The sequence below is a fragment of the Accipiter gentilis genome, chromosome Z, assembly GCF_929443795.1.
Source record: "Accipiter gentilis chromosome Z, bAccGen1.1, whole genome shotgun sequence".
In the NCBI taxonomy this organism is placed as follows: domain Eukaryota; kingdom Metazoa; phylum Chordata; class Aves; order Accipitriformes; family Accipitridae; genus Astur; species Astur gentilis.
The window spans coordinates 88961271-88983687 of NC_064919.1; the positions used below are offsets into that span (position 1 = coordinate 88961271).

Consider the following 22417-nt stretch of genomic DNA (forward strand, 5'->3'; position numbering starts at 1 on the left):
TGGGACAGCAGGTATTCCTCATACACGCATGCCACAGGTGCTGACCAAGGACAAAAACCACGGGTGTTGAACTTTTCAGGCTGAACGGACATCTGGACCAGGACCTGGGTCCTCAGGTCTCTGTCCAACAGTGCAGTACAGACAAGCAGAAGCACCTACAACACTGGTTTTGAAACACTTTTCTGCATCATGTAGGCTGCCCAACACCTGCAGTTTAGGGTCACACATTCTGCTAACAGCAAGGCACCTTTTTAGATTTCCTCCTACTTCATCTCAACTCACCAGGCCAAACAAAGTGGAAACATACTTATTACATCAAAAGAAAAAAAAAAAAAATTTCCTGAATTTGCATTCACTCTATTCACTTAAAAATGAACTCAAAACGTCTGAATTTTAAACAAAAAGGCTTACAGTATAAACCATGTAATTCATAAGGGAGTCAATTTTTGTCCTTTTAAATCTTGTCTTTCCACTATTTTTCATTATTTTTGTATCAGCACCTAAAAATAAAGGAAAAAAAAAGAAAGATACAATATGTAAACAAGTGCTATTATTACTATTTTACAAAACTGGGACATAAAAATACAGTCAATGTTTATAAGGTAAAGATGTTATTTCACTTTACAGGGCATGCTTTTAGTCAGTAAATATTACACATGTTCAATTCATAAATACCTGCAAATATGACCACTCCATGGCAGAAGTCTGTATTCCTGATTTTACATCCACGTAATAAAATCTTATCAGCATCCAGTGAATAACTCATGTTTCTCCAGAATAACGTTCCTGCAAACTTATCCAGTCGGTTATTAGGTTCTTCACATTCAATCAGACCTAAGAAATTTGGTGGACAATGTTTAATATATAACAGTTAAATAAAAATGTACCCACCATAGAAGTAGTTTTACTTCATGAGGTTGTTTTCTTTGAGAAAACCAGGTGTTCCGAATAAACTATTTATTTGAAATTCAGGGTGTACAAATATTCAGTGCTGTGTTGCTGATATTTTAAATATGGTATCTTCGGGTGGTATTTTACTTTCCAGATTGCAATAGCAGAAAGAATTAATTTCTGCACCAAGACCACTAGGCACAGCATTTACTGCCAAATAGGGCACTTTTTGTTCACCTTCTCTTTTAATATTTCTCAAGTTTTAAGAAACGCCTGCCTACATGAGCCTATGTCTCTCTGGATCTTACAGTCTAGCATGAATGTAGTATTCAGTTCATTTTGCCATTGAAGACTTACTAGCAATGAACCCCAAGGGGAAGACAACCTTCATGCAATACATTGCTATAGATAAACATTGCCACTGTGCATTGCTACACCGCACAGACACCTAAACATTACGGCTGAAAAAGTGACATTTTACTTTGACTCTTGGGACTTGCCCTATTCCCACTGCCTACTTTATGACTGGCACTTGATGCCATATATTTGCACTTCCAACCCCAAAACTGAGCTCATCCTAAAATTTTGGTTCATGCTGCAGTTACCATTATCAAAACTGTGTTTCAGAAATAAACAAACTGATTGCTACAGAAGAGCACAGAGTGGCAATTTCAGGCCAAAACACTGCTGCCTCTAGCCCTGAACCCTGCCTCTCATCAAGACAGGTGGATGTGCAAGGAAGAGTCAAATTACAGGCGCAGGCCACTGAAATGCTTTCACAGTCTTGCAGCAAGTTGCAGCCAACAGATCTTCTGAACCAGAGCTGACATCTTTGTGGGCAGGCTCTCCTTCCACAAATTTGCTCAAGAGATGTTCTTTGAAAGCACGAACTTTTTACATCCACAACATCCTTTGGCAAACTGTGAAGTTTAGCTTAACTACGTATTGTGTGAAGAAGCATCTCCCTTCTGTTTATTTTTAATTTGTTAGATGCTCATTTCACTTTGTGTTCCTCAGTTATCTTACTGGAGGAAACCAGGAACAGTCCCTAGTTGCTTTCTTCTCCATGTCACTCTGTTGTAAGCCTTTTTTTTTAAGCATTTGCAATTTTAGGATTGCTAAATATTCAGCTTGAGATAAAACTCTGTGTCAGATCTCAGTAAGAGAAGGGATTTCTGCCCTTCAAGCTTCCACAACATGCACAGAAAGCAGCTACATCATAATGATAAATATGAAAAGGACAATATAAGGTATTTTCCAGATCCATTCCCAACAGCAAACATACTTTTTTCCAAAGAAAACAAGCAGGCAAACACTAATAAAGGGTTCCACCATCTCTACTTAGTGTGCCGTAGCTCATTCATGGCAAAGGTCTCATCTTCAGACAGACTACATAGTGCTAGGCAGCAGTTTCCTTTGTGCAACTTGCTTACGCTGCCTCATGACAAAAGCCAAGATGCCACTAACTGCAGAATCACAGCATCATTGGCAATGCTTAGAACCCCAGCCACATTTTATTTACTTGTACTGTAAACTGCTTGAGCAACATTTGAATAGTTCTAAGAATATAACTGTACAAACCATTAAAGTCTGCCATTGCACTTTCTTCTTGAAGATATCTGTGTGTTACCTCAAGTGCCATTTTGAATTTTAAGTTAGTCTCACTAAGAAAAAAGGATAAAAAGGTCATTTTATTAAAAACATGGATACAAGAAAGAAGTTTGAACAAAATTAAGCAAGTCAATATGCCATAGGTACCAACCTCCTACTTCGAAGCAATGGCAAAGCCATGCATTTGCATGGATATGAAGCATTCATGAACCACGTGACTAGTTCTTACACTGGTTAGTGTCTTCACAAGTGAAACCTTACCCCTTTACTTCTGCTCCATGTACATAAGTGAAGCTTCTCACATTGTTTTACTAATGCAGTAATTAAGTTTGAAGTAATGGTTATTTGAAAACAGTGTTTAATAACTGATACTGTTAAAAGTTTCAATAGAGAACTAACCTTTCCCAACACAAACAGATCCTTGTTTTGCATGATGTTGCAAGTTATCATTTTTAAGATTACTAAAGGTTGAGTAAGGAATACACTGCTTACTTGGAAAAACTGACCTTTCATCTCATTAGGGGAAGTCCGTATCATTACAGACTTCTCTAAAAGAACTCAGCACTAGCTTTTCTGACAACATGAACCAAAACATTTACAAAGCAATGTGAGAGAGACAGTAAGATTTATGCTATCTAAGCAGTTTCTATCAAAAACTTCCACAGAAAAAATTGTTTTCCCACTGACACAGAATAAGAAAAGTTTAAAATCATTAAAAAGTCCAGGTTGGAAGAAACCTCTGGTAATCAACAGTCCAGCCTCCTGTTGGAAGCAGGATGTTGGATGAGGTTATCCAGGGCCCTGTCAAGCCAAGCCTTGACTGTTTCCAGTGAGAGAAATTCCACTACTTCTCTGGACGACCTATTCCAACAGTAAAAATTATCTACCATGAGAATAATTATTCTTGAATGAAGACAGAATTTCCTCCGGAGCTACTTGTAACCATTGCTTCTTGTCCTGTCAATGTGAAGAGAATAGCTTCTCTGTAACCATCTTTGAGATACTGGAAGACTGATTAAATCACCCGTCTCTTCTCCAGGCTGAATAAATCCAAGTCCTTCACCCTTTCTTCATATATCATGTACTCCAACACTTCAGACATCTCTGTGGCACTCCAGTGCACCCTCACCAATTTTTAATTATTCTTGAATTGTGGGAATCAAAAACTGGCCACAGTTTCCAGGTGTGGCTTAACAAGTGACAAGTAGAGTCTGAAATGCACACTTCTTGCTCTTTTACCAGCAAGCCAAAATTAAATCAAAGAAATCCTTAGATAGAGCCTTACCCATCTAGTTCAGCTGTCTCTACGTAGCAGAGACTATTTGGTTCTGAGCTGGATAGCAGCAAAATATCAGCCTAGAAAAACAAATAAATAAGCACCAAATAAATCCAAGTCAAGATTTGTACAGAACTCTCTAGAAACAAAACAAATATATCTAAAGCACTTACAGGAACGAAAGTATTTTTCTTCAGACGAATGATATCACCAACTTTAATATCTTTCCATTTTGTGTTTTTGAACCTAATATCAAGATAGTTCAATAATTATTACTATTTAATCTAGAACACTATGCACTCTATAAATCTTGAAATATTGAACTTTCCTTAGTAGAAAAACATTACACTTTGGTAATGTGTGTTTTTTCTTTTTGGAAACTGCAATTCAGTTGGGCATCTATAACTTAGAAGTCAACCTACCTCTTCTCTTCCCTCTTCACCTATATATGAATTTCTGCCCTTCTCTCCAAAGAAGCTGCTCTTAGCACAGATTTAGTGCCACAAAATTAAGTTAAATTACTCCTTTGGGCAATTCTCTTCCATTTTCAATTGGGTTTTCCACACAGACATGTGGAACAGTAGAGAACAAAAAGCTGAACTTTCCCCATCATCTATGGTTTAAGATCTGTGATGAAACTTAGTAACAAGACAACAAACATCACTTACAAAGTTAAGGTAACAGTACAAACCTTCCATCCCTGATGACTTCACATGTCCTATTATTAACCTCGTTGTCCATCCTGTGACGAGCCTGAAAACCAGGAGTAGAGAATGTACTCCCTACCACATATCACAATTAAAGAAATTAACAACACTGAGGTGTTTTGCTTTTAATATTAAGAAAACATGTTTCTTACAATGTCATCCACTAGGTCTTTGACTGCAGTTATTCCCAGCACCAAGAGTAAGGGCACCAGTGTTGTATACCATGACAGGGTAGTTATTTGGGGAATTGACTATAAAAGACAAATAAAATCAGTTCAGTAGAGGACTACCAATCAAGCTCTATTCAGAGACATTTCATAGTGATCTGACTGTAACATAGGAAGGAAAACCAACACATCAGAGAGGAATTTTAAGTCAGGTTGTGAAGATGAACAAACTCTAGGGGGAGAGTTTGACTGTGCTGCCCTACCTCAGCATTGGCTTCTCTTTAACAATTGCAGTTGTTCGTATTTTGTGTTGGAGCTTCTGATTCATGAGTGGAACTTAAGGCCATCAGGTTTTACAGAGTAAAAGAAACATCTTTTCCCTATGAAATTCATGAACTCTGCAACTAGCTCATCCTAGCTAATACAGCGCTAGGGTAGGTTGTTCCAGATTTCTGCTGAGATGAGCTTAGTTTCTGTAGTAGTTCAGATACATTCCCTTACAGGATAGCACTGAATTGTGTCATAAGTATTATTCAGCTCGGTAGATTAGCACCTCAAATTCACTTTACAGTTAGTGTTCTCTCTGCCTTTCTTACCTGCAAAATGAGAAGAACCAGGAAATAGAAGTTGGCTGCTCTTTTAAACTGTTCAAACAGATTGAGTGGTAAAAAAGTGATAGGATTGTACTTGTATGTCTTAATTGCATTTGCCTGTTGAAGAAAACCAAACGTCATTCACAACAACAGATTCTTCTTACGTTACAAATGTACAATGCCTATTTTTAAGTAAAGCATTTTACTAGTGAAATCTTTCCTATGAACTTTGTTAGAATTGTAACTCAACAGTTTAACATCTTCATGACACCATCTTAATGAAATAAGGCAAAAAAGGTCTGTTTCACTGACATTAACATACCCCAAGAAGCATCACAGACTGAAGCTTTAGCTACACTGGGGACTACAGGGCATTGCACAGTCACAGTGTAGAAAGGTTACAGTCTCTCCCCCAGTAAATGACACAGTGCACATGGCACTGCCAGATGAGGACAGAGAAGGGAACGAAACTTCCGTGCTCTTCTCCTCCTAGGCAATCGTCTCTGTAATGCCTTTTGACATTATTTGCTCAATATACGACATCACTATTAGGGATATAATTGGTCTCAGGCATGAAACTACAAATAACGAATCCAGACAAAAAAGACTGATAATTAGACTTATTCAGGAGGGACAACGTCAGATCCAGCAAAGGTTAACTCTCACAAGTGCCAGTCCCTACCTAGTCCGAACATGAAGGACTTCCATTTGAATAGCTCCAGTTGTAGCAGTTTTACTATTAAAAGTTCATAACCATGCATGAGATAATCCAAACTGCCTCAAGTCTGCAAGGCAGGTATCTCAGCAGGTACAAGGGAACCAATGGGCCAATGCATCACAGATAAAGCCAGGCACTCCACATGTAGTAACCCCACAGTCCAAGCCTCTGTCACGCACAACCAGCACCACATAGAAGCACCACAGCTTTATTACTTTGAAAGGTTAAAAAATTAGGAAAAGGAAAAAAATTCAACCTTTTGTCTTGATAAACGAGATAAAAATGTCTCCTTTATCTTAATTAAGTGTATCTAAAATTATACTGTTTAAATGACTAGACATTCCCAAATGTCTATTTTTAAGACTGTCTCAGTCTAGCTTAGTCAGGATATTGCTTAATACTATACTGAGACTTCTTATAGGAAAGATGACACCTATGTGGACGTTTGCAACAGCCAATAAAACTCGGAATTTGGACTGAGGACACCTGGCTTCTCATTCTCTATCTCATCTTAAACAAGTCTCTTGATACCTTGATTTTCCATTCACAAACCCAAAACCAGTTATACTTCCTCACCTTTGTTGGAAATCCTAAGAAGTGTTAATTGTGGTTTCTACACTAATCACCAATGGTTCCAAAGATCTTACTGAGATTAAGAAAGCATTCACCCTGACAAGTACTGTTAGCACATAACTGAGATAAAGAAAACTTACTGCATATTTGCTTTTTTTGAAGCACAGAAATACTGTTCTCTTAAACTGGGGCTGTTCATAGAAGCGTTGATCATTTGCTTTAACTTGCCAGCTGCAATCTGGAAGAGACAAGGCAAAATGGGTCAACATCTGATTGTTATAAACATGAAGGAACAAATTGGCCAGTTTCAGGTTTTCTCTGAAATGCCGTCTTTTAAAGGTATTTTCAGTTGAAACAGGACTGGTACCTGCTTTTTAGTACATAGTCTAAAAAAAGGTTTTCAGGAAGTCTCCAGGCTATTTGTCTTTATTAACAATTAAAATATAATTTGAGGTAGGAGGAAGTGGTGATTAACAATTCGGAAGTTCTATGAGAAACTGAAAACCTATTGGAGTAACATACATTCATGCTAAATTCCCTTCTTTCCCCTCTTTTGGTTTCCTTTTCTTATACCTGTGAAACACTACACACCCAAAACAGGGTTTCTCAGTCTTTCTAGAAATGAAAAGGTCCACTCAACTTTTGAAAACAATTATTTCATTTAACCATACTGTGCAATGGTTTTCATTTACAACCATGAAAAAGGTAAAAATCTGAAGTGCTCATTTTATTTTTTCAGCCATCAATTTTGTTTGACTGCTTGAAAACTCGAACATAAATTGCATTTTGCAGTAAAATTTAACAAAACTAAACAAGTGATGTCTGTGAACACCTTCTGAGGTTTTGGACCATAAACTGATAAAATTGCTTACAAAGCAGCTGAGCAATATTGCCTCCTTCTGTCACCTTCAGTACTCAGCATTTAAAACCTGACTTGACATTACAGTCTCCCTAAGTAAAAAGCCTCTAGAGGACTTGCTAACAAACCATCCATCTCCACCTTAAGGTCCCTGTTGTTAATCTAAGTCCTGTGAAGTTCACCTTTAAATGGGGTTCATCTAGGACATAAGTAGCTTTTGGTCGACCACTATTTACTACCAGAACAACTCCTGCTGTCAAGTAATTTTCCTTGCCCCCCTCTTTCACAGGCTACCTCCTTCCCTTCAAGATCCTTCAGATCCCTTTCCTGCCCTCAAGCCTGCATCACCAATAAACTATTAATCCTGCTACCTACACCCACAAATTCAGGCCCTGCCCACATCAAAGAAACTCCCCACTGAACTCATTCAGCAAGTTTTTGAGCTGACTCACAGGAGAACTTTGCCTGCCTGGGAAGGATGAGGCAGACAGTATTTTGAAATCCAGCTTTCCTGACTCATCAGCCAAATATCTCCCCCTTTTCTCCAACCCACAGTAATTGTTCTTAATGGGCGTTCTTTTTGGTTTCATGGGATTCTCGTGACCTAAGCCCATCCAGCACTGCAGAGCATGGATGGGGTGAAACTCCCGGAGGCAGAGGTGTGGGATGGGGACTGGCACCCACTGCCAGGGACCTGCAGGGAAGCACGTGTGAAGGCGCTCCTGGGCTGCTGTAAGGACCACTGTAAGGTAGTCAGGTCTGATAAGGCTGACTCAAACTTAAAATTGCAAATCCAGACACAAAGCCTTCCCCCCCCCCCCGCCCCCCCGCCCCATCCAACACATAAAGCAAGTTCTCATTTGATGTATCCAGGATCTGTGACTATAACTTTCTTTTCTGAAAGATTGGTTGCAGGCTGAGAAGATAGTAGAGAAATATTTATCTTGCTGTAGCGCTTGTATTTAAGATTGCATAAATGAAAACATACACCAGATGGTGAAGATACACTGTGCATCCTGGTCAGGGCTTACACAGAAGTGCTGAGAGTCACAGGGTCTTAACTGCCTTACACAAAATTTAAAAAAAAAAAAAAAAAAAAAAAAAAAAAAAAAAAAAAAAAAAAAAAAAAAAAAAAAAGTTACTGGAGGATCAGGTTTTGGTTTAAAAGAAGATAAGCATTACTGAAGTGCATGAATTGAGAAAGTTATTAATGACAAGACTGAAGCAAATTGTAGCCATATCTACAAGAATATTTCTTCACCACATTCACAGAAACATTGCAGTGCTGATAAAACCTTAGCAGCCCAGATGGAAGAGTGGCAAATTAGGTCTTAAATAAAACCTGCAGGAAGGAAGCTCCCTGAAATTACTTTAAACTGCTTAGAAGTGATATCAATACCTAATATTTGGGAAGCTGCACCAGTAGTTTATCACCTTTAAAGGAACATAACAGGAAAACCGTCTTGTTGACAGGGAAAAAAAATAAGCAGCAAAAAGGATGATGTTTTTGTAGCACTACTTGAATATAATTAGCTACTGAACCAGTCAGCAGATTCTACAAATTCTGCAACTTTTGCCAGAAAATTATCTATTAACCAGAAAATGTACACAAAGATGATTTAAACAAACAAAACCCAAAGGATCTAAAGAGGAAGAAAAAATAAAAATCTGACAAAAGTTTGTCAACTGCTTAGAAGCTGTATGATTAGATTACTGGCCTACCAAGCCTGCATGGTAACATCTCTTACCTCCTTAAAGCTTTTGCCCTAGCTTGTAGTTCAAAGGAACTCTACCATATCCATAGCTCTAGTCCATATTTTGGATAATAATTTGGGTAACATTAACTGTATAGACAGCAGATACTTGTGGTTACACTGAACTAGTGGGTGCTACGAGCCCCTTGGAGGGCAGAATCAAAATTAATCTCCCTGCTTTCAGATTCTGTCCAGTTCACCAGGATAAAGGAAAAGGCACAGTACACTTGAGAAAAGAAATTGAAGGTGTAGGAGGTCCTGTTTTAGTTTTGTTTCTCTTTTTTTTTCTTTTTCTTGTGCTTATACTAGGGCACAAAGCCAACCTGTGGTTGCTGGTGTACTGTGTCTATGAAATAAAGTATCTGGTTAAAGTAAGACGGGGGGATCTGGGGAGAGAGCAACAGTCATGATAAGAACTCAAGAAAATATGAAGGATGATGAAAGGCTAAGAAAACTCTGTTTATTCTATAGACTGCGTTACCTCAGTCGTCATAAAAAAAACCCCAAACCTAAACATGTAATAGGTGGTTATAAAATGAAAACATGTAATAGGTGGTTATAAAATGAGAGTTGATCAACTGTTCCCTATTGCCACACAAACAGGAAGAAATCTATATATATATTAAACAGGCAGTGGTTAAATAAAAAGTACCTACATTGCAACACTGGGGAAAAAAAAAAAAGGTACTTAGGGGAGTTACACACTTCCCTTGGACAGAGGTTAAGAACAGGTATGTCTAAAACATGCCAGAGAGGCTCCTCCCATTTATGCTCCTAAGCTGGTGGCAGCACACATATTGCACTTGATGGGTTTGTTGAACTCCTACTCACCATACCTTTCTGTGATTCTGAAACTACTGCAAAGAAGATCATGAGGCTAGAAAATTAGCATTGAAGCTGAAATCTCATCTGCACAAGACTTAGAAAGCAGAAATACATGCAAACCAACTGACTAAACACAGCAAATTGGTTTATGCTGGTTCAAGTTTCCAAATGATGGGGAAGACACATATCTGAAGTTCTGTTCGAGCAGTTCTCAGACCACAGGCTATGCACATCTAGGGCCTGCCTTAATTAAGACAAGGTCACCGTGCAGATCATTAGCTTTATGCAAGAAGCAGTGGCACAGAACTCTGGCTGCAGATTGAAATGAAGCTGATTTTCACTCTGACATTTGTTAAACTGAATTGCCATCAATTACTCCTCCACAGGTTCAGATACACCATTCCAAACCTACCTAATGAATACGCACAAAAATCAAATTGATCCGTACATAGCTCAGCCTCTGTATTCAGGATCATTTGCTACACAATCAAGTTTCTGTCATAATATTACCTTTTTTCAATGGTTCTTGGCTCTCCTCAGCATCTCTGTTGATTTGGTTTTGTCCTGGTTCGACTGCAGGTTGCTGACTGTCCAACTCATCCTCCGTTTCATCGTCACTATATGGCATCACCTCATCATTAGGCTGGGAATCCTCATCGAAGGTGGTCTCTGAATCCCTTTCTGAGATCATGCTGCTAGTGCCCTGCAAGCATTTTATAAAAGTTGGGGAAAGGAGTTAACATAATGAGTGCTGGAAACCACGTCTCTGTAATTTTACTCTGTTGATGCTGGTCACCAAAAACGTTTGAAACCAGTTTCCCTGGAACAGCATAAAGCATAGGCTTGGTTTTCAAGCACAGACCAAAGTTATGAGGCAGTTATTTTCACAGCAAGTCCTTCATTACCATTCTGCTATATGTAATTACACATGCTCACACAACAGTCTAAGGAACGCCCTGCGCTCATGACGCAGTACACCTTGAGTGGGACACAGGAATTAGGGAGCCCACAAACACCTGACTCCCAGCAGCCATTACATCATCCCCTGTGGAGCCACAGGAGCCAGAGCCCCACTGGGCCACGGTAGGGCCAGGCACCACGTGCTGGGTCAGCACAAGTCGTGCCATTGAGGGTTTGGGTCACGCAGCTGTTCCTCCATTCCAGTCTGCCCAGTCTCACTCAAACCAGTCCTTGTTTCCTCTCCCCACAGGCTGAACATCAGCATTTCTCATCACAAGATCCCACATCTTGGTGTTCAAATACCTGAGGAAGTTTATAACTAATTTGTAGTTCAACACACAAGACCAGTCAGTTGAAGCTGTGATATGTGTGTGCGTACCTCTGCCCAAAGCTTTTCAGAAAGCACGTGCTCCGTAACCCTCGAGCGCTAGCACATTATCTCCCAAATTGGGATCTCCACTTTCCATAAAGTTTATTTAAATTACAGCTCTTGAAAAAATCCCAACGTTGTTGTGACTTGGGCTGCTGCAGTTGGCTCTGATCTCAGACAGGAGCAAAACACACAATAGGGGATTTCAGCCTTCTTGAGCATTTTTAGATCACTGAGACAGTTTCTACAGCTTACCCTGTCTGCTGCAAGAGACAGCGCTGGATTAACGGTTTGTAAACAAAATCCAGAAAGCATCTACTCATGGGTAACTCCCCTCCAACCAACACCTACAAGTAACTACCTACATGATTCCTAGGTGGTCTTCATCTACATTTGGCCAGTTAGTTGCCTTGCTGAGTGTCCTGGCATTTTAATAACTGATCTGGGGCAAGGGTTCAGACCATTCTGATGAGTGCATCCTGTTCATTTCTAACCCTGCAATACCCAAATTTGTTGTGCTGAAGCTTAAATTGCACTTGTTTCTGCAGATAAACACTTCCAAACAGGTTCTGTCCTATGTGTGCTAGGCACCACAACAACTGTTAAGAAAATTTAAAAACCGTGAGGAGGGGAGGGGGCTCCATCACCTCAGCTATTTCTGCCAGGGCCCCAAGGGCCCCAATAAGCCTCTCTGGCCCTGACCAGCCTTGCCCCCGCGCCCCCCCCCCCCCCCATGGGACCAGGAGCACATTTTGGATCAGCCCATAGAACCTGTCTGAGCTGCATGGGAGGAGGACCGGTCTCCAGCTGAGCTGTGGACATGTCCATGCCCCCTTCAGCTCTGCCTTGACACTGCGGACCTCTCGGGCCATCACTGGGCCTGATCCTAACCCTGAACTACACATCAACTTCCTGGCTTGACTTTGGACCTGCCTCATCACTGTGGCATTGCCTCATGGCCTGGACTCTGGTTGGACCTGGCCACCATCTCAGGGTCTGTCCTGCTTGCCTTGTGAGCGCTGGGACCCCTGTCCACTTGCTTTCCCATGGAGAGCAGCCCTGCTCTTGCTGCTCCCTGGCAACTTCAAAATAAAACCAAGTTAAAGGATCACTGAAGCCAAGCAAGATAACGTGCACAGCAGCTAGCTACCAAGTACCTGTCTGTTGACTGATCTTGCAAAGAAAGCCTGGTGTTGTGAAGGAAGGCCAGTGCCACCCTATACCCCGTATGCTGTTGCTAATAAAACCAGCAATCATTGGGGCTGACACCAAACCCTATCAACATCCACCTTAGTTTCTATTTTTGCAAAGCTGAATTGTCTCCCCTCCTTAATATCTCTTATAAGAGAAATATAAATATTACATGAGCACTTAATATGCTACTCAAATGACACGACTGTTGGCTGGGAGCCCAAAGCATGCAACACTCATGAGCCGCAGCACTGCGGCGCTCGGCCAGCATACAGGGTAATGTTTCGAGGCTGCCAGTTTACAAAATGAACCAAACCCAACAATATTATATGAACGGACAGTTTGATTTAATATGAATTAATACAACTTCTCCCAAGACCCACTCAAGATGTTAGAGACTGCTCACTGACGCTATTAGCCAGGAGTATGACAGCAGTCACTAACACTGTTGTGGAACCTGAAACTTTTGTGAAAAGATCATTTGTTTTCCTAAATAGCCTTGGAGTTAGGGAATTCACCTCAAGATGCAGGAGGTTCAAGCTCAACCTCACGCACCTGAATACCTCACTGGGATATTTTATTTCTCACCTTTTTACCCCTTTTGTTCTTCCTTGCCTACAACCCCATCCCCATAAAATCTCTATTTCACCAGATGCAGAAAGGAATAAAACTATTAACCAGAAACCTGAACCAAAAATTTATCTCCAGAGCAACCTATTCATTAACAACTTAATACATAGGGCCAGGACAACTTGCACAGACATCATTACATGAACCAGCCCGTGATGCAATCCACACAGTTTCTCATGTGTGGTGGTCAATGAGCAGCTGGTCCAGCGCAGACGTGCTGTGGCAGCTGCAGGCAGGGAGGGCTCAGAGACCCCCAGGTTACACTGAGGTTTCATTCCCAGCCAAGAAAGACACTGCTGAATTGGGTATTAGTCTTGCCTCTTAACAATCCTACAAACTCTGACTTGCCAAGCAATACTTACAGCCAAGCAACACTGATTTTTTCCAATTTTTTTTTTCTATCTGAACAGGAATACGGACAATCCTGCCCTTAGCCATCAAAGCTTTTGCTTTGCAAGCAAGCCGGGGTCAGACTCTTCACCCGCACACCTACTTTGGGGTTTACAGACACTTGGATTTTCTTTGCACTGAATGTCTGTTCAGGCAGAAAAAAATTCCTTATGTTTCCAATCCCAAATTGTTTGAGTGTTAGACAAAGTCCTTTTAGAGCAGGACGTAATGCTCAATTCCTCTTTGAAATATATATATAAAATATACATGACTGCAAGAAGCCTGCAATAGTCAAGGATTCTGCCCTGCTGATACCTCACATGGGGACTGCTGGAGGGGAAGAGCTGAAGATCCTTAAAACAAAAATTACCACCAGGTCTTTGAATTGCTCTCACTCCAAGACAAACAAAACAAGCTCATACCCCAGCAAACAGAGATTCAGCCTTTAGTCTATTAAACTTTACTCATTAACTGATTAATGAACTGATTAATCATGCAAAGAGTTAGATGAGATGTCAAAAAACCACTGCATTTGTTTTCTATTATAGATGCATAGCTAAATGGAAATACCTAAAATACAAACAGAAGTAGCTTGTGATGCTAGCTGGTAACGCCAGTGCAACGGTTTGTTGGGGGGAAGTTCAAATTAATTGTATTTACTTCACCTCCTCAAAGAGCTAAACTGTCAGCTGGAAAACGCCGCTAACAGAGGAGACCTCATTAACTGTTACCTTGCAGGCAGCACAACTCTGTCCGCTGAGCTGCTCTTGTGCTGCAGGCAGTGCCATTATCATCTCTGCAGAAGGCAACGAAATTGCACACACGTCAGTGATTTCAGGCAACATTTACTAACCCTGATACCACAAAGCGCAGAGGACACCGCCTCTGCGCCCAAAGACCTCACGGCTAACATCCCTGGTGGCCAGCAGTCTCCTGGGAAGCATCGCTGCCTGCCTGCTCAGTATGTATCCTGACCTCGGGGACCAAGAGCAGCTGAGGGGCCGGCAGTCTGACGGACGGGGAGCACAGGCAGGGCTGCCGGTGAGCGTGTGGCAGTGTGGCAGTGGAGGAGCCTGGGGCTGGCTAGGAGACTGCAGCAAGGCACCCGCAGTGGGAAGAAAGCAGAGAGGTGTTGTGGAGCCGAGGGTGAAGGAGTCTTCCAGTGACAGGGTGACAAATTGGTTTAGAGTTAAGTTTCTTGACACCTAGACTGCATGAAAAGGGCTAGATGGGACATCAAAGTGATGTCAGAAGTTCAGAGGAAGGTGGAGAGCGATCACGAGGTGAAAGAGGAGACGAGACGAGAGGAACCGACAGCACAGAGCAGCAGAGATGCCAACTAACACTGAGCCAGGAGGGGAGAGAAAGAGAGGACAGCACACATCTACCAGCACCTGGATGCGGGATGGATACAATGGAAACCAAAGGTGAATTAAACAAGGCAGGAAGAGAGATGGCCGCTACTGATTTTTGCAGCAGTTAATATTCTGAGGAGAAAAAAGGCACCACAATTAAAAAAAAAATCTAGCAAGGCTTATACCATGCAGGAGAAACAAACTATAAACAATGTTGAAATAATATAGAAGCAACGGTCCATTCTTAAAAGGATCTACTCTCAGAAGAGACAGACAATTTCTTACGTTTGTGTGTACTGCTTATGTTCAGACGTGAGCTGAAATAACCATCGCTTACAAAACGGTCTTTCAAGTAAGGCAAAAAAAGGGTTTGGTTTGCTGGAGCTAGGGGTAAAACGGTTTCAAGCAAGATCCCACCTGCTTTTCCCATTTCACAATAATGTAACTATAGATGAACACTGCTTCTACAGATCTTGCATTGAATGGACTAATAAAAAAAGCTACAAATAAATAGGCTTTAGGAATTTCTCTGAAGGCATCATCTCTCACATCAAGCTTAGATTCAACCAATAATTAGTAATGTTTGAACATATGCAGTGGGAAAGAAACATAATTAGCAAAATAAAATTCCAACACAAGAAAAGCCTCACAGTTCCTCTCAGAGACAGGATGAGTCTTTCATAAAATGAGATCTACTTGACTACATGTAATGCAAGATATACATTTAAGCCCCAAAGGATCCTGCTTCCCCGGGGATCAAGCTATGCAATTTTCAAGGGCAGCAAACTCCATCCCACCAGAAGTACTACACCCAAGTACCTCTCCTAAATTCTGAATTAACTTCTAATGCTGCCAAAATTTACAAAGAGAGCTTTTGGTGTCTATAGAAACAGTTCTTGGAGGGCCTGAGACGGAACAACACAGTTGTTACATGCTGCTTGATAAAATACTCAACACTTAAAGTTGGTTCTTGGTTGTATGGTCCTAATTTTCTAGTTCCTGACTTGAAGACAGGGGCTTTCACTCCATTTCAGATAAGTCACAAAAGCAGAAACCCTTACATTAAACAAAACTTCAGTCTAGAGAAAGCATTAGAAGAAATCAAGAGGTTTCCCCAGCAGCTCAGTAGCCACTAACTCTGCAACCATCCATCAGTATCAGCCAGCCTCTAGAGAGCAGGCATGCAGAGCACCAACAACTTGAACTGCAGCTGCTTTAACCTTGCTTGCAGCGAGATGGCCAGTGTAGCAACAAAGACCATCTCCCTCAGCGAGGCTGGGATCAGCTCTGAGCCCAGGCCAACACCGACTGGAGTGGCCATACTTCCCCGGGCCAGTGGGAAGCAATTGTCAGCTCCCAGTTCTGGCATAGCAGGCATAAACCAGGGTAACAGTCTCCTTATCTTAGAAAATTAAGCTGATCCAACAGCAGTGTTGATGTATGAGGAGGTAGAAGAGAGGACCATAGTATTAAACACAAGTTTAATTATACCTGCCTGACTTTATTTACTAAAAGGGCAGAAAACTCATGTGCAAATTCCACAGTGCTTTGGTCACTCAGGTTTTGTGTCTGCTCATGCCTCACAGCAAGTACCAGCTAACTAGGAATAACAGAAACCTTGTAAAAAAACAACCACAAACAACCCACCAAAAAAACAACCTAACAAAAAACCCCACATTTACTGCATTTATTGAAGGCAGTAAATGACAACAACAAAAAAAATCTTATTCTAAATTCTCCTTGGGAAAGTCACTGCGTATGACACTGTTGCAAGAACTTGGGGTCACAGAGAGCATAACTTTAATGCCGCAAATCAGATAGTCACTTAAAGTGGCCCTAAAACAAAGTTACAGATCCATCTAGAACAAGGCATATGTATAGTAAAAGAATTAAAATGCTACGAAATTTGATATTTTTATTTATTGTGGATATAAAAACCTACGATGTGAAGCAGAACAAGCCTAACAATTACATTCCTGTCAGTCATCAGTCCCTTCACAACCTGTGTACAGCCTACAGACTGCCATGGTCTCCTTAGCATGTTGCTCTGCACAACAATCTCACACATTCATGCAGTACTTAGTACAACAATTTCCCCAACCTTGCCACAGACTGTTGGTTTAGAACATAACATCATCAATATTTTAAGCAAGAATCATAAAACAAACTCAAATAGTACAAAAAGCAAGCTCAGAGAGACCTTTCTGAACTACTTCAGGTCTCTAGAATTAAAATAGGACAAAAAAGCTACATCAAGATGTTTCACTGATATTTAACTATGTATTAAAAAAAGTAAATAAATTAAAAGCCTGATCCTCAGATACTTCTGTTTTGTCCCATATATCTTGACTCTAGAAAGATTACAAGAGCCTTCACTACATATTAAAAAACCCAAACAAACAAAAAACCCAAACCAAACCAAAGCAAAAAACAGGTAAATGTGAGCAAGCTTCCTGCCTCACTATGCCCCTGAACAAAGTATTTCCTGGGCATCTGTCAAGAGGATCCCAAGAGGAAATCTAAACAGCAGCTGACTAATCACTGCCTTGGCAGGCAGAAGGCAAATACTGAAACTTCCATAGCTGCACCAACTCAGTATTTATTGAATCATGATCATCTGCTGAGCCCTTAACGTCATCCAAATATAAAGCTGTCAGGCTTCATATTGTTGTGAAACAAGGAAACGCATTTTTCCAAACCAATAGGGAAATAGTCTTCTCCAATAAACAGCAAAACCATAGTTATAAAACACGGTAACACCAATGTCCTGTTCAATAAAATGAGAACATATTTCAATCTCACTTGGGAAACTCCATCAAATGTTTTAAAGCCAGTACTCTACTCGGAGCTCCAACAACGAACTAGTCAAATGATACTTGTTTTGCTTGTCAGCAGAAATAGTGTTGCAATAGAGTAACAGTAAAAAAAAAAAAAAATAAAAATTTGAAATTTATCCACCCAGGTACAATTTCCATGTTCACCAACTTGCATGTTTTTAAAAACTTTCCTATACTTACTAGATTTATTTCTTCACTATGTGTTACTGGAGAAAGAAACATTGAAAAACACAACCTACTCACAGGAGGACTGAATATGCACTTCCAAAACTGCAGCTAGAATACTACGCCTAACATTAATCTCTGGGGTAGGGGTTTCCCCCCCCAAGGACTTTCTAGCAGATGTACGAGTAGTCCAGTTACATCTTCCCCCAAGAGACAGAAGTTATTATTCTGTCATCTTCAGCTGTAACACATTGCTCATCTTGCCAGTAACTGAGATTTTAAGCTAAAAAGGGAGCATGAAACCAAGACAGCCTGATAGGTAAATAGAGCAACTGAACAGACATTTGCAGGACTGCAATCCAAACAACCAAAAAACAAATCAGAGCCCACAGAGTACTTTGATGGCTCTATCAAAGCAGACACGTGATTTAAGAGACTCAAGTCTGTACCCCAGCATATACACTGATAGGTTTAAGAACGATTTTTCACCCATGGACACACGTTTAAAGAACAGCTCTAAAAATGTCTGAGAACTTAAGTTTGTAATTGAAAAGACAGCTCACGAGCTACTCTTGGGCAAGGTTGCAGTTTTGTTTCTTTTAGAATAACCTGGTCATCAATATCAAGTCCTGGGCAAGCAAAACAAAACAACCACTTCCTAAGGATCAATTATCCATCCTCTCTGACAATGCAGATATAAAGCAAAGTATTTAATCCAGATGACCATTTTGTAAACCTGTTAGAAACTGAAACTGAGCTCTGAAACAGCTAGGTAGGGCACACCGAGACATGACTAGGGTAATCCCCACCTCTTCACACTACTAGCAAAACCAGCAAATTCAGCAGAACTTGGAGGAACAGAGTCCTTCAGAAAAATGAGGCTCTGCTTTACACAGCAAAGCAGGAAGTATCCAGAGGTGCATGCTTTTTGTCTAAGGACTAGCATTCTTGATCTAAAAAGACTGCAGTGGGCTTCAAACGGAAAAAAATTGGCTTAAAACACAACAGAGGCATTGAGCAGCACAATTCAAAGCATATGGATGGTTCATCCAGTCAACATGGAAAGATTCTTTTTTCAGCTGGTGGCAGCAATTGACATGGCTATTATTAGCTATTGCTATTTTTAGGGCATAAGATGAATACATCCAATGCAGTTGTTTAAACGCAAGATGGTTTTATACCATGAAAGACAGAGGAATGGGTAGTAAACCGCACCAGGAGCCCAGCTTCTCACCACACAAATTCTCAGAGGGATCTGTAATATCAGGGAGAATACAAAATACCATTTGTTTTATGTGTAAGGTGAAATTCCTACAGTTGCCACCTAATTTTCCACCAGCTGGTATAAACAACAAATGACATAATAGCTGTAGGTGAGCATTACAGCATCTCCAAAAGAACTGTTACCTTGGGACACTGCATGGCAGTCCATCCCCCAGCCTGATAATCATCAAAATGGTAACATGGGTTCAGTTAATGCTTCTACAGTTCTTGCTCGCTATTTAATCCTCACAAAGCAGTAGTCAGAACTGAAGTCCTTCGATGGCAGGATATTGCATTTCTATTCTCACTTCAGTGATCCCAGCCAAATGCTTTTATAGAGTATCGTCCTTCATTAAAAATGTATTAACCAACTAATCTACCTGTAACAAGAGCTTCTACAAGGGAATAGGCAAATAATAAAACTAGGTTTGCTTCCAAAGTATAAGACACAGATCACATATTACTCAAAACAGGTATGAAATTTTACTGGTAACAAGTGCTTGGACAGGCGGATAGAGGTATCTTCTAAACAACTTAAACCTTCTAGCTAATCTTTATGATGTTTTAAGAAAAATGAAGTAGTTACTCGAAATAGCATGAATCAGCACAAACAGGCCAAGGAAATAACCTTTGTTCCAAACTCTACTAAGCTTCGATTAGATTGCCATGCAAATTACATGCTTTAAGGTCATCAATTTATACAGCTACTTCATACATAACAGTTATATTTACTTCATTGAATGACTACTTTAAAATAATTGAACACACCCAAAACTACATCTTCAAGGGGAACGATTTCTGTCAGTCATTGGTTCTGAAACACACTGACTTTTGTATGCATCCTTACAGTATGCCATGACTGTGGTAAAGTCCAGCTCTTGAAATACCTCAGAGAAAGGGAACCACAAGAGTTTAGATACCTATTTTAAGTTACCTGTAACTGGAGGCTTGCTCTTGCTCCTCTGAGGCAGTCCCGTCAACGTAGTACATTAGAAGTGGGGCAAACTGAATCCCAAAGCTGAAGCCTCAACTCCTCTAGGCCAACCAAGTACACTTTGCATTAGGTAAAAAACCATAGCTTGTAATTCAGAACATATCACACACCGTGTGTGCCCTTTAGTATCATCCTAAGTGCTCCCAATGACTATCAGAAATGGCATGGCTTGGTGCTTGGTACAACTGACAGGCAGACTCTGCCCAGACATTGCAGACAATTAGGTTCCTGGCAGCTGATGTAGAGGCACACCCCAGTTCCCAGTGTTGCTTCAGGGAAACAGAACTGCTGAACACTTATACCACGCATTGCAAATGGGTCAGCTTACAGACGAACCGCTCCAGTGGAAATACATCAGAGCTGAGGAAATGAGCAGAGGTTTGCTCGTATGCCAGAGCTCCCACAGCTCAACTATTCCATGTACAGTAACAACATTCTGGGTCAGGCATGCTTTTCTAAAATAAGTATGCTCAAACCACACTTGAGAGCATAAGCTAATCAAAACTGAGATAGTACGAGAAGCAAACTCCTAACCCTACACAGGTTCTTCATTGCACTGTGACCTTGGAGAAAGTTCGCACCTTTAAACTGCCAACACATGCCTAACAGGAGGTGACTCAGAACTCCCACCAAAAAAAAGGTTAAAATTCAAGCGATTAAAATATGGCTACAGATAAAAAGCTCACGGTGAAGTAGTACACCTATGAATCCCAGGACACCAGAACACACGTCATACCTGATGAGTCCGAGATCATGACCACACAACAGAATCACAAGATTCAAACAGCACTTTTGGAGACTCAGGCTATTACTGCAACATGAGAAATCCTTGGGGAACCTGTTTTGTAAGCAACAGGTCTCATATGAGTCAGCTTGGTTGTATTGTTGTCTTGGCTGTAGACAGCATCTATTGCTGTCGCTCACCCAGCCCCAAGTTTATACATATATGCAAGTATAAATACACACACACAATTTTTAAATATGAAGTATCTGTATTTTGATTCACAATAGTACCTCATCTCGCAGAAAACATGTATAAAAAAGGTCACCTCAAGCAATTTGTGACCACAAATTGTGCAGAGGTTACTTAGAATTTAGTCTGAATAGCAGAGGTTCATTTCACTTTCCACAAGCGTTAGTGTCATAAAGTTAACATCTTGTTGTATCTATTGATTAGAAATAACGCATCTTACGCAATCTGTACACTAACAGAGAATGAGCAATAACATCAGCATTAATATCCACCAGAAGAAGATGACCTGAAGATGGTTAAATTCTAGTGACTAAATGATTTCTCCTTATCGCCCCTTACCACCAATTTTGAAATTTTAGTGCCAGGATAAAAATGTGGGAATACCACAGTGCAGACTACTGATGGAGAGTTGCATGTTAGCAGATACATGCTAAGGCACCATAAGCCCACAGTGACTCACTCAAAATTTTATGTTTATCAACTTACCCATGTTTGAAGCGGGCAAAGAGAAGTGCCACAATTGTACAGATTACGGATGCTGGAGAAATAAAGACATAAGCAAACCTCCACTGTTATTTCCCACTATATAAACAAACTGCTTTGGCAAAGCATGGGTACTAGAACGAGGCTATTCTGCCATGAAGAAATGCCTTAGCACAGTACTGGGAGACAGCTATGGCGTCTCTTTCAGTTTGTACTGCAATAGGAAACACGCACACCTAGCCTCATATAATGTACTGAGGGCAACCAGTCATTAAAAATGTGTTTCCAAAAAGGTGTTTCAGCTATAGCTTTTCAACTGCAAGGATCAAGGACTTACCAAACTGGACTACTTCCAGCTCAAAGAGATTTTTTTATTGGCATCATACACGGCCAACCTTGTAATATCCACAGATCTTTCTTTTTATAGAATCAACTCCAGTCCCTCGTTGGATGCCATAATGACCCTAATTACCTGCACCATCAAGAGGTGAACAGTAGTGTAAAATCGTTAACACTTTGGTACCACCAAGCTCTGTGAAATTTTACCTTCTCCAAGAGCTATTCTTTCCAAACTTGAAGGCAAGTGACAGTTTCTCCAATGAAAATACTGAAGACCCAAACAAGCTGAGATACCAAAACCCTAAAACCCCCTGGAGAGGGGTGACCAGAAAGAGGAGTACAGTTTTGTACTGTTGACGGATGTCCAAAACCAATTGGGGGGAGGGGGGGGGGGGGGAGAAAAAGAAAAAGCACAATATCAGCAGAAAAAAATTAAAACATGGGGGACACCAGCTTCCAAATGCCTTCACTCCTAATGCTTCCCAAATGCCTT

The 22417-nt window shown here is 40.7% G+C and overlaps 1 protein-coding gene across 9 annotated transcripts in view; it reads right to left on the reverse strand.

Annotated features, from left to right (window-relative positions):
- Positions 1 to 22417, reverse strand: part of ATP8B1 (ATPase phospholipid transporting 8B1) — a 45579-nt gene that overhangs the window by 18888 nt on the left and 4274 nt on the right. For all 9 annotated transcript variants that reach the window (XM_049795947.1, XM_049795945.1, XM_049795943.1 and 6 more), the window contains 10 exons: positions 10485 to 10677; positions 6677 to 6774; positions 5249 to 5362; positions 4638 to 4736; positions 4470 to 4531; positions 3952 to 4024; positions 3788 to 3858; positions 2473 to 2555; positions 676 to 834; positions 412 to 500 (listed from right to left, as the gene is read on the reverse strand). In XM_049795947.1, the coding sequence (XP_049651904.1) occupies positions 412 to 500; positions 676 to 834; positions 2473 to 2555; positions 3788 to 3858; positions 3952 to 4024; positions 4470 to 4531; positions 4638 to 4736; positions 5249 to 5362; positions 6677 to 6774; positions 10485 to 10665 (1029 nt within the window). In that variant the 5' untranslated portion in view covers positions 10666 to 10677. The remainder of the gene's footprint in view (positions 1 to 411; positions 501 to 675; positions 835 to 2472; positions 2556 to 3787; positions 3859 to 3951; positions 4025 to 4469; positions 4532 to 4637; positions 4737 to 5248; positions 5363 to 6676; positions 6775 to 10484; positions 10678 to 22417) is intronic.